This window comes from Struthio camelus, chromosome 12 (assembly GCF_040807025.1).
Source record: "Struthio camelus isolate bStrCam1 chromosome 12, bStrCam1.hap1, whole genome shotgun sequence".
Classification (NCBI taxonomy): Eukaryota; Metazoa; Chordata; class Aves; order Struthioniformes; family Struthionidae; genus Struthio; species Struthio camelus.
Window position 1 is genome coordinate 4024268 of NC_090953.1, and position 19334 is coordinate 4043601.

The following is a 19334-nucleotide window of genomic DNA, read 5'->3' on the forward strand; positions in this document are numbered from 1 at the left end:
GCCGGGGGCTGCAGCCAGGAAGGCAGCTCTGGTTTTGCAGCGGGTTTGTGTTTGCCATCACCTCGCGAGGGGATTATTCAGCCTGCGGTTTCCTCGCTCGTCTGCTCTGTTTTCGCTCCGTGTCCCGTGGCTCGGTGCCATCTCCTAAGCCGCACGCCGGGCTATATAAGAGCCGGAGCAGCGGCGGGGCTGGCTCGAGCTGTAGCCCGGCTCGGCAGCAGCGCAGGACGCCGGGGTGAGCTGCAGCGCGGTCTCGTCCCGGGAAAGCCTGGCAAAGCCCCCGCTCCGCCGCTGCTCCGAGCGAACAAGCTCCTGCTTCGCCCCCCGGACCGCAGCTTGGCTCACAGCTTTGCACTAAGAGGATGGGATTTTCCTTAACTGGCTTTATGTGGTTTATGTAGGTAAGAGCAAGAAAAAAAACAAAACAAAAAAAACCCCCAACCCCTGCTAAGTCTCGTTTCCTCTAGAGTTAACGATTATGTAACTTTGCTGGGTTATTAAGGCTGCATAATTGTAAGTGGCTGCGATTAAGGGTGAAGTGGAAATGCATGGATGGCATTTTAATGGGACCGCGTGAGGGGGGCTGAGCGTGCAGCAGCTCTAAACGCTGCGGAAGCAAGAAAATATACGTGCAAACGTGGTTTAGCCGGAGCGTGGGACGAGTGGCTCACCCGGGCCAGCAAAACCCCTTCTTCGCATTTCGCTTCGGTCTGAAGCCGTGCTTGCTTGCGAGCAAAGACTTCTTTGCACTTCTTCGCACGTCGAATCTCCCCTTCTCTTTGCGCGCAGTCTTTCTTTAGCAGCTTTGGAGCGCAGGATTAAAAGCAGTCGGGGGCTCGGGTTTCAGGGAAGGAAAGCGTTTGTTTTATCTCGCCGGCCGTGAGCGCGTTTCCACGCTGTGGCCGGCTCCCGCTTCCTAACCCTCCTTCCCGAGAGGGGCTGTGCGCGGCGTGCGGACTCCTTAACCCTTCCCGCCTCGGCCGCACCGTCAGCTTCGAAGGTTTTGCTTTAATTTTCTCTGCCCCAGGCTCCCCGGAGCCAAGCTGGCTCTTGTCCCTGCGTGAGATTTGTGTGAAATCCAGTTAAAACAAGGCACAGCCAGCTCCAAAAACAGCCTCCAAGTGGGAAACAGTCTTTTAACCTGGATTAATTTTTTCCTAGTTATTGTCTGACTCTGACTCCGTGACCCCATTGCAAGCTCACAAAACGCTCTTCATTTATTGCTTGTGTTATTTTGGTTTGACTGAGATTTGGTACAGTATTTCCTATTCCCATATTCCCCATCGTCAGCGTGTTTTGTTAATACTGCTCACACGTTATTTTTGCTGCTAGCTGGTCTTTGTTGGCCTCATTTCATGGGTAAATTGAGGCACTTAAAGACTAAGGCACCATTTTCCACAGGTTCGTTAGTTTTGGATGCATAAAATGCAATGTCCACAACTCCAGCTAGTGTTACTCCAGATTTTTGAACCAGACCAGATCAAACCATGGGTGCCTCCAAAAAGTGAATAGCCAAATACTTGAAACTACGGGGCTGACTTACTAAAACAATATATGAAGTAGCTGAGCTGGAGAGCCTCATTCTCTCATCTCTGCACGTGAAAAAGGAAAACACTTGGACTCTTGCTAAAATTTGCAGCGAAGACTTAACTTGTGCATGGGATTTTGCACTTTTTTTCACCTTCCCAACTCTCCTGTGATACAGCATATTTAGCAGATATTGCTGTATTAAGCTCAATTTGCAAACAGAGAGACTGAGAAGTCCCTGTAGGACTTCCCAAAGCCCCTCGCAGCACGCCAGCAGCCAAGCCAGGGTTGGGTCTCACGTGTGCACTTAGCACCCGTCGCAGAGCCCGGGGTCTCGCACCCCATGCCCGTGTCTCCAGCACCGCCCAGCTGGGCACAGGTATTGGCAGAGCCTTGGCTCCTTTTGTAGCTCCCATCGGTACTAACCCTGCTATGCCTGGGCCACTCCTGGAGGGAAGAGTGACGTTTCGGGAGGCATGTGGAGACCCGTGGGTTAGCTGTGGGCTGAAACAGCATTGCTGCAGAAGTATTTAATCTATAAAAGGCCCCTTAAGGATATGTCATTAAACACTCTCTCTGCAGAATAGATTTAGGACCACGGTTCAAATGCTATGGCAAGAAGCAGCTGACAGGATGTAGATGCTGCCACATTGCATCTGGTATTCTTCTCGTCAGGGTGTAAATCGGCAGGAGCTCTCCAGGAGCCTGCTGCGTCCTGCAGAGGTCAGAGCAGTGGCACAGAGGAAGTGCTGCCTTTTAAGCAATTTTTTCTACTGGAGGTGGAACAGGAGATGACTGGTCCTGAAACGATAAATCAGGAAGGACATGGCCCACAGGCAGTGGGCACAAATAGTCTGGTGCTGTATTTTGCACAGGTTCAGCCATGCCCACACACTGGGTTGCTTTCCTAGATGGGGCCTCTAGCAGTTGGGCAGTCACAGATACAGCTGAGAGCTCCTGGGCTTTCAGCTCGTCTCCTTCTTTGGGTTACTTTCTTCCCCATCCAAGGGGACACCTCACCACCCCTCCTATGCCACAGTGAGACCTTATTCTGGGAGAAGTTTCCTGAGGTCAGCGGTGGTCAGTTGTGGGGTAGAATCAAAGGGCTTATGGCGCTACATCTCACGAGTGGCAAAACACCAGCCTCAGTAAGCTGTCAGGGATGGACCAGCCTACACAGCCTACCTCAAGGAAAGCAGTAGCTACCTCTCACTGAGCTCATGGGACTCCAGATCGGGCCTGAAATAACTGGACTTGTCTCCACAGGTCTGAGGAAGGCACAGGACGACGACAGATACTCGAGGAAGCTCCCGGTTGCGACTCGCGACGAGGATGGTCACAGCAAAAGGATGGCTACTCCTCCTCCTCCTGGGAGCCACATCTGTTTTAGGTGAAGGTTAAACATTTATATTTCTGTCACAACGTCAGCTAGATGCCCTTGCCCTCTCCTGCCTGTAGGCATGCCTACGTGAAGGCATGTTTCTAGCCGTGCAGCCAGATGCCAGCCCGCTCCCGGCGGGAAGCTGCCCCGGCTCTAGGTCAGCACTGCGTTAACATGGCTAAACAACTTCCAGACGAGGGCTGGCTCCTGCCCAGCCCCTTGGAGCATGGTCAAAATGAATTTGCAATTGTTTGTGTCCATCTAGGCGGACACGAGTTGCTGACTTCGAGCCGAACCCCAGCAAGCCCTGCTAGATGGGCCCTCCTGGTGACGTCTCCTGAGCGCTCCTCATCTAGGATAGTTACACGTTAGTATCCAAATGACTGCTGCCTGTTTTGTAGATGAAAAAATGAGGGGTGGAGACACCAAAGGCCAGATCTGCACTGGATTAGGTTTCTGGCTGCCTTTGAGGGCCTAGGCTGCAGCATCTTGTCCCCCAGCAAATCTGTGTCAGAGGTGGGAATGGAGCCCAGGACTTCCCCCGTTTGTGCGCCCGAGTGCAGTAGGTTGTCCTGTCCTTTTGAGGCCATATAAAGCAGCCACCTCCAGACTTACCCATGGAAAATTTGTGTACAATGAAAATTTGAGATCAAACAGCAAGGGAATTTTGTGAAATTTGCTGGTTACAAAACAGAAAACAAACCATGAACACGGGCTATTAGAAACCTTCTCAGAACGAAACGATAAGAAACTTAATAGAGACCAATTTCCTGCCCCTGGCTAACCAGGTAGATATGCACATGCACAGCCTCTTTTCTTGCCTAAGGTTAGAGCTGTTTGAAATGTCTGATCACGGATGACACCTTTGTCCAGCGTCCGTGCTGGAAACGGTCCCTGCCCTCCCTGCGGCTCCGAGGTTTGCAGCCCACAGCCCGCTCCCGGCTCATGCTCTCCCTGTTCCTTTAGAAGCAGTTCTCATCCATGCACTGATCAACCACACTGGCTCTGAACTGAAGCATTCGGGAAGGAATTATGTCGTTCTCTAAGAAAAGATGCACGAAGCTCATTTTATCTGCCTTTTGCTGGATCTTAAATGTCTTAGCATACCAAAGAGCTGAGCGATAAGGAACCTACCCCTCTGCTCCAATGGGCTTTTCAGAGAAAACATGTTTGCAGGCTATTTTGATCTGTTCTCTGAGGCTAGAGAGGAATTTTGCCCTGAAGTCCTCTGGCCAGAAGCCTAGGGATAAGACAGACAGAATCAGTTTTTCACTGGGGAGGTGCCCCAAAATTGTGCAGAGGCTCTGGACAGCTTCTACCTCCTGCACCCTGAGCCGAGCACCCGCCAAGAGCCTGGGCCAGGCAGGGCTTTTGCTTAGCTCACCAGTTTAAATGCAACTGGACACGGACAAAACAGGGAAAGCGACCTAAGAAATACATCACGCCCTGGAAAGGACATGGGCTCGGTGTGCTGGAAAAGGGCAGAGGCCTGGCTGCCCTGGCTCCACTGCAGCTGCATTTTGGCCCTCTGGCCTGCTCACAGCCTCTCTGTCTTGAATTTCCAACGTTTTGCAGTCCCTAAGGACACCAGGCACAAAGGCAGGTGGGGGACCTTGCACCACAACCAGGCGCCAAGACTTGCACTAAATAGCCAGGCCCCAGCCAGCACTGAGAAAACAAGCCAAGGGCTGCTAGATCCCCTTGTGCATGCTGGCAGCCAGCAACTGGAAAGGACAGCCCACATCCCACAGCAACAACTGCCCTCAACAGGTCCAAAGCAGGAGAGCACAACCTCATCTACCACAGCTTCATTGCTTCTCATGCAGAGAGAGGCAGGATTCCTCCAACTATAAAAACAGGATTTGATCCGAGTCCCTCCTGCATGGAGGAGGCAAAAAAAGCTTTTCCTAGCTACTAAGTGGTGAATTCACACCCTACTTGAGCAGCAGTGACGCTGTCAGGCAGAATTTACCCGTGCGGGCACCTGTGAGATGTCTGCCTCGCACCGCACACTGGGTATCTCCCACATGCCACGTCCCAGAGCCAGACTGTGGAGGCAGCATGCTTGTTATTCCCTGATTACTGTTGGATGGGAACAAAGACTCGAGAGATGATGCTGGAGGACAAGGCTGCAGCTGACGCACATTTCTCCGTCCAGTGGGCCACCTCACACCCCTGCTCTACAAACAAAGCTCGCCATGCCCCTCCTGACCCGGACGGCGGTGGGCTCAGCAGCAACAACCAATTTTCCTCCTCCTCCTCCCACGCAGACTCCCAGCCTCACGCCTAGCAAAAAACACTTGTTACAGCTCCCCCCAGAATCTGAGCAGAACAACACTGCCCTTCATCGCCTAGGCTAGCCCGGGCACTAGCGTACCCACAAAAGGTGGTCTTGGCAGCCTGAAGGATTCATGGCAGCTTGAAACTTTTGCTCAGGTTGAAGCCAGCAAGGCTTGGACGGGTCGAGAGCTCCAGCAATGCATGCATGGCAGAGGCAGCAGCGGAAGGAAGCAAACCATAAGGGATTACCACGCTTTCTCCCACTGGGAAACCTGCCTTCAAACCTCATCGGGCCAGGTCTCTCCCTGGGAACAGGGGCTCAGCACTGACTCTCGCCCTTCCTGGGACCTGCTTCTTCCAGCTGCTCTCTCGGCCTCACGTTCCTGAGGAAACCCAAATCTCACTGGGGCATGCTGGGTCTCCTTGCCCCAGTGGTGGGAGAGGGGTAGGATGGATAGAAAGAAGGGAAGTCAACGATCCTCCAAAGGCAATGTTCCTGGCTGAAATTCAGCCAAGAAGCCCCGGGAGGAGAGGTGGCATTCCCAGGCCAGCTGCTCCAGCTGCTTCGAGCATACCAGGAGATCACTGCAGTACACAGATGTCTCTAACCCCAGAGCTGACTTCGAGGGGATGTTTGACACAGTACTAACCAAGCAGTAACCCAAAGGGAATTTGGAAAAACTGAATAACTAAGAACACCTGGATCTCTCTAATCACTCATCTTCCTGACTATCAATTCTGTATATTTTCCCCCTAGGTCAAAGAATCCTGAAACAAGCCCCCAGCAGGATCCAGATAGGACAGAAAACCTTCAGCCCACTGGTAATGCTCAGCCTAGAAAGTAAGTAATTTTCCAACTCTGGCAACTTTCCTTCGCGAGGACAATGGGTGTTTATCCACTTCTTTTTTTTCTAGCCTTAATTTATTACTAAACCAATGTATTTGACTAGATGGGACACTTAGGCAATGGAATAAATGTTAATCATCTCCCACCTCCTGTAGGATTTTGGCTATTGCTGACACACATTGTTGGCTTCTCTCCTGGAATATTGAAGGTCAAGTGCCTGACCACAGCCCCCATTCCCGCTGGAGAGCCGCCTCACGCGCTGTAGGCATGCACGGCTCCTCCAAGAGGTGAAAGGACAAGGAAACCTCGACTAGAGAGCAATGTGTTCCGCCCAACCCTCTCCCACTGAGCACGAGCAAGCCGGGCTCAGGTAGTAGGAGCAAGTTGGACAGCGGCTCCCGTTCGCTTGCCCTCTCAGCGTAATGCCACGTAGACAGTCCTCGTGCTACACGCACGTGGAAGGAGTCCGGGTGGGCCACCTAGTAATGAAGCCCGCTCAACTTTGCAGTCAGACAAATGAAAACCAAGCTCCCATCCTTCCGACTGGCTGCATTTTCTGAGGTGCCCCTGTAAAATTTGGGTTTAAACTTTGCCTTCGTGGAGCCCCAGTCTGGCTTCCAATGCAGCATGAGCGTCGCGGCCAGCTTTGGCAACAGCAGCCGTGACTTAGCTGCAAAGACAGTGATTAAACTTTCCACTACCTCGTGCCTACGAGGGCAGGCAGGCAGTGGCAGTGGCTCAGGACATTTCTTGAGGATTAAAGTCTGCAGGGCAGCAACGACCCACAGAGTCGGCTCTGCCCATCGGCTCTTTCCAACTGCTCATTAATCCTCAGGAGATACCCTGACGCTTCAAGCTTTATTGCCTAATGCTCAGCATTGCCGGCAAGGATTTAAATTCCACCAGGCTCTGAAAGGGATGAACAATGATGATCTAGCCGAGGGATTACCAGACTCTCCCAGCCTCCCGTCTCGTTTTCACTGTGTCGCTGTCTCTGTCGCTGCTTAGCTGCCAGGTGGGAGAGCGCCATGCGCCTGGGAAGAGTCGAAGCACAGCAAATACAGGCACCCAGACAGAGGATTTGCAGCTCTCCCTTCTATCTGTCGAGATACATTCTAGGAAAATTTCAGAAAAACTGTGTTTTCCCCTCCAAATGGATGGCATGAATTAGCCTGTCACATTGTGGCTGGAGCTTGCAAAACAGGGGTAACTCATGTTTCCCCGAGAAAGAAAACAAACCCTGGAGTTTTTGACCAATGCGTTAGGAACTAAGGTTTCTACCCTCAGCTGTAGGCAGTGAGCCATAAACCTTAGAGCCCTGCACCGAGCTCAGCAATGCCCTCCTGGGGCCGAGGCACTTGCCTGCCCCAACCGCAGGCTGGCAAGCGCAGGACACAGCCCCCGGGCTTTGCAACAACCATCCTGGCAGCGGCGGGGATTGCAAACACTCAGAAACTGTAAACCTAACCTGCTAAAGGCAGGTTTTACTGCAGGGGAGGGCACACGAGACACCCCCGTGGGTCGAAGCACAAACCGCAGAGCGGGTCCCTGCTGAGCAGCCAGGCCCAGCAGCGTGCTCCAGCCCTGCGGGAGAGATATTGAGCACAGAGCAGCCTGCAGAAATGCTGCCTACGTTACGTTGTGCATTCCTGTGCCCTGCAGGTAAGAGGAGCGGCTCTCGCGGCGGAGAAGCGACGCTGGGCTACGCCAGACGCAGTACGTTCCCACCTGCTGGCCAGGACGCAGCGCGGTAGCTTGCTCCCTTCCTGCGCCTCTCCTAATGCTCACATCGCAGTCACTGGGCTTCTCCCCCCGGCTGTTGCTTGCTGCCCTTTCTGCTGTCGAGGTGCTCCCCAGGCCCTCGTAATGCTGTTTTCCTCCATAAGACGCACCTCATCCTTTCCTTCTTATCACCACTGGTTCTGCAGATTAAAGCATCAGTTTTAACAGTCATTATTTATATTGCAGAAGAGCCTCCAGACTTTAGCGGGACAGAGAGGCCCGTTGCTCTGGGTGATGGCAGACACCCAGTGTGACGCGTCTGCCCTGAAAAGTTTAGTCTAACCAAAGGAGTAATAAGGAAGTGCTTGATGAGAGCCAAACGGTTTGCACTTAGTTGATCCTGAACTAACTGAGCAGGGTTAGGAAGGATCTCACTGAAATCACGCTTTAATTTGTTACACATTAAACATTTGTTCGGGGCAAAAAAAGGTAGGCATTTATTAGTACACCTCCTTGAAAGCTCACCTCCTCCTGCACCCCCTCTAATTCACCCCTAAGCAGCCAAATAAGGTCTATCGATCTGCCCCTCGGGACACTGAATTGGAGACTCTGACAAGCCAACAGATTAAAAACGCCCAGTCCAGTCAAGCACTCCTTTCCAAACCAGATGTCACAGTTCTCTGGCTGCTGTCATTTAAATTGTCTTTTCCGGCCATCAAAACCTATTTAAGTACCTGCTGTCGTAAGATAGAGTTTCAATTTCAAATGTAACTATTCAAACAGTTTAGCTATGTGTGCTTTGCTAGCAAATAACTTGACTTGGTTTATTACAAATCAGGCAGAAGAGTAGGTGTGAGGAAATGATGTCATACATGCACAGGTTTCCAAGATACCTTATTTTTAGAAACTTTAGTCACAAGTGCATCATTACAAACATTATTAGAACACTGTCATTTAAAAATAAACCAAAACTGCAAACTGGGAGTGGATCTCTTTCATTCAAGCAGTTTAAATTAATACCATATAGTAAGCTTTTTAAAGAAATTCCTTTAAACATCTAACTGCATACAAAACTCTCAATAAACCCTCTTTGTGTTTTACAAATCAGCTCCCCCTTGAAATGCTCTCTACATGTGCTCAGTAGCCTCCCCGGCTCCTGTTTCGCGCACAGTAAAACTGGTGCTCACAACAGGACACACATTCCTCATACAGGCAACGTAGGCTGAAGGATGGTTAAAAACACTCCACGTGACCATACCAGCAATTTTACCCTTTTTTTTTTTTTTTAATTTAACCACATTAAAACATAGGCAACTGTTGCCCCTCAGACAGCATTTAAATGACAATGTGTGCTTGATTTCCTTTAAACCAAAGTCAGTTAAAACTAAGCATGAGCTGTGCACGCTTTGCTCCCCTTGAGTTATCTTAATCATTCTGAATTCAGTAGCCTGCAAGGATTTGAGTTAGAAGCATTCAGACACCTTCTCATGCTTTATTTCTCAGATCCTTGTACGTGCCTTGAATTTGCATAATCTATGTGATATATATTATCCAAATGCATAGTCTTAGCTATATATAGAATCTGTTTAGAAAATCGCCTATTTTCAGGCATGAAAGATCGTCATATGTGTAACGTGCATCTCAGTAACATAGCAATGATATTATTCAAGGTCCACTGCTGCAAGATTCAAAAAGATTTTTGTCTCCATGGTCAAAGTGGAGCGAGTGCTCAGGAACGTGTGGCCAAACCGGTGTTCAGAAGCGCACCAGATCCTGCCTAGCCGAGCGCCTCTGGGGCATGCACTGTAATGAAGTAACTGAGGAAGGGCGACTCTGCATTGGACATGTTTGCTCAGGTGCTCCTATAAACTTAATTACGGGCAGGGGACAATGTCCTGATCTCTTCACTGCATAGGCATTTTGCTCCCCTCACTGCCATTTTATCCTCTTTCTCTGGCCAGAATTTTATGAGCTGCAAAACCTGGTCTCCCTTTCCCCCCCCATCAGTGCCATCCAGATCATACTAAGGGAACACAGCACAGGGACTTTACGGCCAAATATCACAGTTGGGGGGGACCAAGACACAGGGAATCATCAGGGACCCATAAAGATCCAGGTGATACAGGAGAAATCTGGCCAATCTTGTTATAACAGCAGCTCTCCAACTCTGAGGTTAGACAGCAAAGCACTCAGTGATTGCAGGCAGCTGCCTCCAAGCAGTTGACCCCAGTAAGAAAGGGGCATACCATATACCCTGCTAAAGGGGTCCTCCTTATCAGGCCCTTTTAAACAAATCACTCTAAAAATATTCCTTTTTTTTCCCACCAGGAAAGTTGTTTCAAGTTTTCACTGATTTTTTGAATTTCTATGGCTTATTTCCAGCACTAAAAGAAAAGATAGCTGCCATATAAGGATGCTTTGCATTTGTAAAAGGAACGATCTGCGCCATTGCAAGGGGAAAGAAAGGTGGCTACCAACAGAGATTAACCACTGCAGAATATTATGAAAATGTTAAAATGTTTTAGAATCACTCTTTGGGAGACCATTGGCTAGACCTGTCACATAATGCTTATTTGACGTTTAACCTATTTCCTGCTCAACTCAGGATATCATAGAATGAATAGGGAAGAAAGCTTTTAAGATAAACCGACATCATGGCACTTAGACATGAGTTCATAACAGAAAACTAGGAAGTTGAGGACATTTGGATTTGCGGTTTTGCCAGGGCTCAACTAAGAGCTCACATGCTGGTCTGGATTCAAGTTTCCCTGAAATTTAGGCCTTTGGGGAAGGTAAACAATGGCCCCTATAGGTAATAGTAGCCACGAGGCTACTTTCTACTAATTGTCATGTTTGAAACTATGTAGGCCCTGTGTTTCTAATGCACAGCTGCTGATAATCAGTAAAAACATGTTCTGGACACAATTCATTCCTCATGCAGTATCTGCCTTATTGCATCTAAATTAAAAGCAGACTCGAACTCACACCACGAGCCTTGCAAGGACTCACGGCAGCTTGCCGTGACTCCAGGCCGCTTCCTGACCCGCGTGCCTCTCCTCCAGCCTGCAACCTCACGTGCTCCATGGGCCGCGTGAACGCCGACTGCGATGCCTGCATGTGCGAGGACACGATCCTGCATGGAAAGGTCTCCCTCGAAGATGGTACACCAGCTGCTGAAGCCCGCGTCTACCTGCAGGCCAAGCAACTCAAGCTGTTAACCACAGCTGACAGCAGGGGCATGTTCAGGATCCCTGGAGTCTGCCCTGATGGTGAAAACACCCTTAAAATAAAGAAGGCCAAATACGTGACTGCTACCGTCACCGTGCCGGAAAGCAACAAAAGGAATCTGGCGATCCAAGTGCAGCTGGAAAGATCAGGTAACCCCAGACAGAGGGAAAACAGCAGGAGGCTTTATACTGTTAGCAGAAATAAAACTTGATTTTAGGATGGCAGGACTAACGAGATGGCTTTATCCTCCTCCCGCAGGCAAACCGTACATTTTGAAGAGTCCCGACGACAAAGCAAGAAGGGTGGGACAAAGCGTGTCGCTCTGTTGCAATGCTGTTGGGAGTCCAGCTCCCGACCGCTATCTCTGGTAAGGAGCTCACAGACCCTCGTGAATCTGTTGCAAAGATTCGATTTTTATTTCCTTATCATCCTTACAAAGGTGTTTTTAAACATCATAACTATAAAACAGTGGACTTAATACATGGAGAACCCATTACTACAAATGATGGGAGATTTCTAGAGCTGGCATTTCTCACATACACAGTAATGAAACGTGCATAGAGACTTACTGGAAAAACATATAAATAAGTGGGGAGACTGAGGCAAGAGGTCTGGTATCCTGGGCAGATCTATATGGCAGGATGCAGCATGGCCAGGATTAGGACATAGCTCTGCTCCAGCCACGCAGTCAGTCTGTCCCATTAACTGTCCACCTGTTCCTGGCAGGTATCACAACGGCTCGCTGCTGGATCCGTCCATATACAAGTATAAAAACAATCTGATTTTGAAGAACCTGAACAGAGGCCAGTCAGGAGAGTATTTCTGCAAGGCCAGTAGCGATGGTGGATCAGCAAAATCCCAATCTGCCAAACTTTCTGTAATAGGTAAGAAAAAATATGCAGCTGGGAGGTGGCAGGGAGCAGAAACCAACGCACAGAAATTATGCTTCATTCAGGAAAGAAAAGTCACAGGAAGACTATTCAGGGTTTATCTCATTCCCCAGTCAGCAGATAAGTGCAACTGACTGCTATCAGCCAGAACCTCTCTGAAAGCTGGAGTTCTGGACTGCACAGGACCTGCTAAACCGCATTTATAGGACACAGTGATTGCTCTCTACACTTGCTGCCTTACGAATGAACATTTCAGTGTTTTTAAATCCTGAAATCTGCCCAAGTCTGTCCATAGCCAAAAATGCAGCACATGTAATATCTAACTAAGGCTGTGTTTAATGGCAGTAGCAGGTAAGCAGGAGCTGGGACACTTCTCTAAACAGAACTGCTCCTAATTAGGTACCTTACTTTAAAACTAGGCAGCTGCTTTACCGAAATGAAGGCCAGATGAATCCAGCTAACCAAAAATCCTGCAAAACATCTGTTTTATCGCTGAGCAAACCTCACTGTTATTGGACGCAATGTTTAGCTCTGAGGATTTTAAACCACATACCAAGGGCTGTACGATTATTTCACACTGTTCATTAACAAATTCTATTTAACAGGAAGACACGAGGCAGCCTGCAATCCCCAACCCCAAAGCCATCTCATCCGACTTCCACATGATTGTTTCCAAAAAACAACGAACTCATTCTACTACGATGTGGGCAAGTGCCCGGCAAAGACCTGCGCTGGGAAGCTAGACAAAGGACTCCGATGTAAAGACAACACCGCTTACTGCTGCGGTGTCTCTAAAATGGAAACGAGAGAGATCTCGTGCAATGGATACACGCTCCCCACTAAAGTCGCTGTAGAATGCGGCTGCAAAAAATGCACAGAGACCAAAAAAACAGTTCGCGGTAGAGCCATAGCAGCAGATAATGGTGAGCCACTGAGGTTTGGCCACATCTACATGGGGAACAAAAGAGTAAGCATGACTGGCTACAAGGGAACTTTCTCCGTCCACGTCCCAGCAGACACAGAGAGACTGGTTCTAACTTTCGTTGATCGTCTACAGAAGTTTGTTAATACAACTAAAGTCCTGCCGTTCAATGAAAAGGGAGGTGCCGTGTTTCACGAGATCAAGTTACTAAGAAAGAAAGCCCCTGTCACATTAGAATCCTCTGAGACCAACGTGATTTCTTTGGGAGAAATGGAAGAAGATGATCCAATTGCCGAACTAGAAATCCCTCCCTATGCGTTTTTTAGGAAGAACGGAGAAGTCTACACAGGCAAAGTGAAAGCCAGTGTGACGTTTCTGGACCCAAGAAACTTCTCAGCAGCCGACGTGACACCAAGCGACCTGAATTTTATAGATGAGGAAGGAGATATATTCCCACTCCGCACATACGGCATGTTTTCAGTGGACTTCACTGACGAACTCGGTACAGAGTCTCTTAACGCGGGAGAAGTGAAGGTTCATTTGGACGCTGCTCAGGTCAAGATGCCAGAACACCTGGAAGAGATGAAGCTTTGGTCTCTGAATCCAGAGACAGGATTATGGGAGGAAGAAGGGGACTTCAGCCTCGAAAAAAACAGACGGCACAAGAGAGAGGAGAGAACATTTTTGGTTGGGAACATGGAGATCAAAGAAAGGCGTCTTTTTAACCTGGATGTCCCAGAGAGCAGACGATGCTATGTCAAAGTCCGAGCCTATCGAAGTGAGAGATTTCTGCCAAGCGAACAGATCCAAGGGGTAGTGATTTCTGTTATAAACACAGAGCCAGAGCCGGGGTTCTCCTCCAACCCCAGAGCATGGGGTCGCTTTGACAGCGTAGTCACCGGTCCCAACGGTGCTTGTGTGCCAGCCTTCTGCGATGAGCAAAACCCAGAGGCCTATGCAGCTTATATCTTGGCAAGCATGGGGGGTGAAGAACTCGAAGCTGTTTCCTCTGCTCCCAAACTCAACCCTAACGTTATTGGGGTCCCACAACCATATCTCAACAAGCTCAACTACAGGAGGACAGACCACGAGGACCCAAACACTAAGAAAACTGCTTTCAGTATCAACATGGCCAAGCCAAGTCCCAATTCCCCAGAAGAGAACAACGGCCCTATTTACGCATATGAAAACCTAAAAGAATGTGAAGAAGCTCCATACAGCGCTGCTCACTTCAGATTTTATAGGATAGAGGGAGACAGGTATGACTACAATACCGTTCCCTTCAATGAAGATGACCTTATGAGCTGGACTGACGACTACCTGGCGTGGTGGCCCAAGCCCATGGAATTTAGGGCCTGCTACATTAAAGTAAAAATAAATGGACCCCAAGAGGTGAACATAAGGTCTCGCAACATGGGTGGGACACACCCCCGTACCATTGGCAAGCTCTATGGCATCAGAGACGTCCGCAGCATTCGTGCTATCGACCAGCCAAACGTGTCCGCAGCCTGCCTAGAGTTCAAGTGCAGTGGTATGCTCTACGACCAAGACCGCGTGGACCGCACCCTCGTGAAAGTTGTCCCACAAGGCAGCTGCCGTCGAGAAAGCGTTAACACCATGCTCCACGAGTACCTGGTGAACCATCTCCCCATGGCTACGAACAACGACTCCAGTGAATATACAATGCTGGCTCCTCTTGACCCGCTAGGGCATAACTACGGCATCTACACGGTTACCGACCAGGACCCGAGGATCGCCAAGGAAATCGCCTTGGGCAGGTGTTTTGATGGCACGTCCGATGGCACTTCCAGAACTATGAAGAGTGACATTGGTGTTGCGTTGACTTTCACCTGCTCAGAAAGGAGCGCAGCAGAGCAAAGCATATTCCAGTCTCAGAGGAACTCAGGTCAGCAGTCACTACTGGACCTGCCAAGAGAAAGCCCAGCATATCAAAGGCCGCAGGGAAGCCGCAGAATTATCCAAGGCAGAAGCCCAATGAGAGCTCAGCGCTCTCCCACATACTAGAGCTGTATAGAAGCCTCAGTAAAGTCACTTGTATTTGAATAACGTAATCTGAAAGGAACATCTACCTGCAAATAATCTATCTCAAAGCAGGTAGGTGTCATCATTTTTGAGACATAATTAAGGTGCACATTTTTATTTGGCATTGCACCAGAAAGAAAAGATAGAAGGCAAAAACTGGGGGCCAATAGTTGTAGTGGGTTCCTGTCTTATTAAACGTGTCCATAAAATCTTCCTTCTGCCTGACATTAACAGCTTCACACATTAGCGTAAAGGGAAAACGAAATACATAATTGAATTAAATCATGTACATAAAAACATTCTTCTGTTCTGCATCTGCAGACTTTGCCAGCCCAAGTACCTGTACAGTAGTTGGTAACATGAAAAGGAATAAACTGATTTCCTCATACTGAATTCAACCGCAGTTTTTTACTTGAAATGTAAGTATTTTATTTATTTCTAGCTTGTTTTAGAATGACTGTATTCAAGCTAAAGTACCGGCAGCTGCATTTCTAAAAACTCATGTTTGATAGCATGGAGAAACCACGTGGATTTGTGGGTTCCACATGGATAAGATCAGTTTGCTCCTGCTTCTTGCATTATTTGAGAAGAAAAGCCATGCTGTAGAATAGGGTAGATTAATAAAAAACGTCATTTTGTTACTTTGACAATGGTTTATTCCTTTTGCGTTTGACATGTCCAAGTAAATAAACCACATGTAGAGCTGACTGAAGAAGAATTTGCTGAATTTCACAATTTCTTTCACAAACGGGTCACAGCTTTTTCAACATAAGGCTGATCCTGGGTACGGGTGAATGGTTTAGTGAATAGCTGGTGCTCCCCTGAGTCCACGGCTTGGCCAGAGTGTGCTGCGGTCACCTCCAGGCTCTGCCAGGGAATCAGTCCCCAGATCGCATGCAGCACCCGCACTGCGAGATGGGGAGAGGCAAGCAGCAGTGCCGGGAGAAACAGAGTGGCAGGTCTGGGTGAGGAACGAGCTAAGGAGGCAGCAGCAGGCTCCAGCAGAGAGGAGGGAGTGCGACGCGAGAGGACAAGAGGCAGGAAAAAAGGCTAGGAACCAACACTTTCAGGATGACAGCAAACCAGGGAATTTAGAGCAGGGCTGGCAGGTGCAGAGACAGAGAAAAGGTTGGTTTCCCTCCATATTCAACAGCAGCGAGCAGCACTCCGTTCGGCAAGGAGCTGCTCTGATTTGAAGGTTGAGATGGCCACTGAAGGGGGTCAGACAGACAGCTTACTGCTACGAGTGATCTGCTAAATGCCACTGCCCTGGATACTTATCAAACCCCCACGAGCTCCCTCATCCACTTCTAGAGATGAATTGAGTACTGCACCAACGGAGAACATATCCTGTCCTTATACCCAAACATATTGCTAGCAAGACGCTGAGGGTGGAGGCAAGCCAGCAAGTCTCCAACACTGGAATTTGCATCACAAGATATCACAAGAAGTTGGCTAGCGCTACTGGATGAAAACTCAATTTGGAATTCAAACACATGCTCCAGCGCGGTTTTCCTTTCCCTACCACTCAATTCCCTCTAACGTGTATGATGCAGGTTCTGATCTAGATCTATTCTGAGCCCCATCTACAGCTCACTAAGGCAAAAAGGACAGAGCTGTGCTGAACTCAGTGCCTATGCAGCCCGATTTATGGTTTAAAAGGTAATTATAAAGGGCAAAAAAAACAGAGCAATAATCTGTGTTCTTATGCAAATTGTCAATTATCAAAGAGAAGCAGAAAAGGAAGAGCTGTGGAATACTCTGGCACATCTTCTTCATACCAATGAATTTAGACTGTGTGTGTTTTCTTTTGTGTCTAGTCTGCTGTAATGGTTTGGCATGAGCTCAGGCCAAGGCAGCCAGTGGGGAGCACTAGCTTGGACCTTCCCACAGAGCTCCTGGCTTGTGTCACAGACTAGCAGAGAAACGTCTCTTCCCTCCACTCCCCTCCTCTTCTGCAGAGCTAGACAGCCAAACCCTGGTCTTGGTTTCGTCACTTTGAGGGTGAAGAAACACAAATGATTTCTGCAGACCAACCCCAGAGTTACATGGATGAAAACAGGCTCACGATCTGCTCCCGGTGCTGCATGTGGGCTCACCAGAGCCAAACACTGCAGAATTTAGGGCTCTTTCGTTTGGGGAAAAAAATTCTGTTTAATAGCAATGAAACGGTCACAGCCCTAAGGCCTAAAATTCTGTCTATCCATGAAACAGGAAGAAGCTCTGCAAATCGGCCCAACAACCACTGCCCAGTGCTAACACTTCTTCATTACTGATGAGGCACACTCCCAATCCACTAGGTCTACAACAGGTCCTAGCTTCCACCTTGCATACACAAGCTTTATGCTATAGTTCAATGTCAGTTCTGACTTCTCCAGCTCCTGAGCACTTCTTATGGTCAGCATAGTGCGCAGCACCCTTTCAGCAACCAGAAACATAAACCACACTCCCACATATCACAAAGGAGAGCATCAGCTAAAGGAATGCAGGAACATTGTGACTCAGCTCCTCCCTCTGCCTTGGCTTTCAGACCACCAACCTTGAGAAACAGTCTGAAGGAGAAGACATGGCTCCTAAACATCAGGATGTTAAGGGCTAATGGCAAAGCATCTTCCATTAAGGTCACTTAGTTTCCAACCCTCAGATAAACCTGACGACCTATCCCTCCTCCTGATTTCAACAAAGGAAAAATATTGCCTCCCAGAAGCTATCAAGCTGCCAGCAGTTAGGATAAACAAAAGGAGGGAGGTTCTCATCTAGTCTCAACCTTCAAATTACTCACAGATTTTTGTAATCTACTTTTTGAAAAGGCTCAGGTTTTCCTGTAAATATGGTCACTTAACACTTTGTTTACCTGTAATTTATTCAGCAGAAAACGGGAATAAAGAAAGATTCCTGAGGAGAAGAGGGAGTAGTAGGGTTTCTGATTAGGGAACAGATGCTTCTAACTGCTAATCACCAGCATACTAGGAAATATCACTCCCCATATTTATTTGAAACCAAAGACGATATCACCCCTACCCAACACCAGAGCCCTTCTGCTGTTTAGAAGTTTTGCAGGTCTACCAGTAATTTGGCCTCAGGACTCTTAAACTAAGCCGTAGTGGATGTTGGCCTAGGAATACCTTTGCTACTTTCTCTCTCCTCTGAGAGAGGAACAGCTGTTTTATTTCACTAGTGTCAATTTTCAATTGCTACAGTGGCTGTGCTGGACCTCAGCAGCGATATTGGGAATTGAATCACAAGGTCTATATTCCAGAGTTAACCTTGACATGCTGCTCCACACCTCATCAGCAAATGCCCTATTTTTGTTATGTGTGCTCTGCAAAAATAATCATTACCTACTAGGTTAAATCCTTACAGAGCTAGGTGAAGGCAAAGTTTCCAAAGAGGCATTTTGACTAAAAGCTGCCTGGGGGGACACTAATTCCCTTTAAAGCTTCTCTACCATGTCAAAAATAGCATGCCAAAGATTTTCTCCATAAAAATAAATGCATTTTACTCTCTTTTCCTCCATAAAATTATTGGAGTGAAGATGTACGTTTTCACAGTTAGGACATTAACTGTTAATCAAAAAAGAACTGTCTAACCTTTGATAACTTACTATCTAGAAAGGAATTCTAAGAAGCTTTAAAGAAAACTCTGCACAGATCAAAAGATTAAGTTACAGGCACAAATACTGTATATTGGCTAAAACGTGGTTTAAACATTATTTGGTATTGAACAACTAATTGAAGACATTCTGAGCTAGATTTTAATTTCATGACCTTTTGCCCAGCTGACTCCGTTTTTCCACCCTAGAAGAGAGCACCATCTACCCATCTGGTATATTTTCAAACTCAGATGGCCTAAATAAACAGGATGCTCCTAAGAGAACTGGATGAAAAGATCTCTGATTAGCCAATATACTTCCACCCTAGAAGAGAGCACCATCTACCGGGTTTCTGACTGTACTCCACTTCAAACTTCCAGAAGACGCATGGAACCTCTTTGCTGTTACTATATATGCTTTAGTTCAGACTGAAATTACCACGTGCCAGCAATGACTAACAGCAACAGATCTCACACAAGGTGTGATCTAAAATTTTCAGCAAGAGATGGAGGAATTGCCCTACAGGTTCTCTCTAACGCTAACACCTAATACAGACATTGCTAGTCGGAGGCTGATATTTCAATTAGCAGCATTAACACCACACAGCAATAATATTGCTTTGCTGCATGTCATTTTGGAGATGCACACAATGCTACACTGTGCATACGACTGGCCAAAAGGTTCTGCTCTATGAATAACAACGCAAAAGATCAGAATAGCATTTTTGCTGAATTCTGAAGTCACTTCAGAGAACCTGAAGGCTGCAGATACAATTTTCCTTTGTTATCAACTTCATGATGCCAGAACAGGTGCAAAAAAATAATAAAAAAATAATTTAAGAAAAGGAATGAAAGAAACCCTAGGAACATAGCAGATGACTCAACACTTTGGTCATCTGAAAA

General features: G+C 47.9%; 2 protein-coding genes across 3 annotated transcripts in view; one reads left to right on the forward strand and one right to left on the reverse strand.

Moving 5' to 3' along the window:
• On the forward strand, positions 1 to 15228 carry CILP (cartilage intermediate layer protein). Of its 2 annotated transcripts, XM_009681180.2 has the most exons (10): positions 1 to 401; positions 2794 to 2917; positions 3174 to 3275; positions 5946 to 6029; positions 7698 to 7751; positions 9428 to 9613; positions 10820 to 11134; positions 11244 to 11352; positions 11712 to 11869; positions 12481 to 15228. In XM_009681180.2, the coding sequence occupies exons 2-10, from the start codon at positions 2860 to 2862 to the stop codon at positions 14820 to 14822; spliced, it is 3408 nt and encodes a 1135-aa protein (XP_009679475.1). In that variant the 5' UTR covers positions 1 to 401; positions 2794 to 2859; the 3' UTR covers positions 14823 to 15228. The 2 variants fall into 2 exon arrangements, with proteins under 2 accessions (XP_009679475.1, XP_009679476.1); XM_009681181.2 differs by lacking the exon at positions 3174 to 3275 and having other exon boundaries at positions 65 to 401.
• MTFMT (mitochondrial methionyl-tRNA formyltransferase) overlaps positions 11728 to 19334 on the reverse strand; it is a 16419-nt gene continuing 8812 nt past the window's right edge. Inside the window, exon 11 of the transcript XR_011143679.1 lies at positions 11728 to 11860. The gene's annotated coding sequence lies outside the window, so the exon portion shown is untranslated. The remainder of the gene's footprint in view (positions 11861 to 19334) is intronic.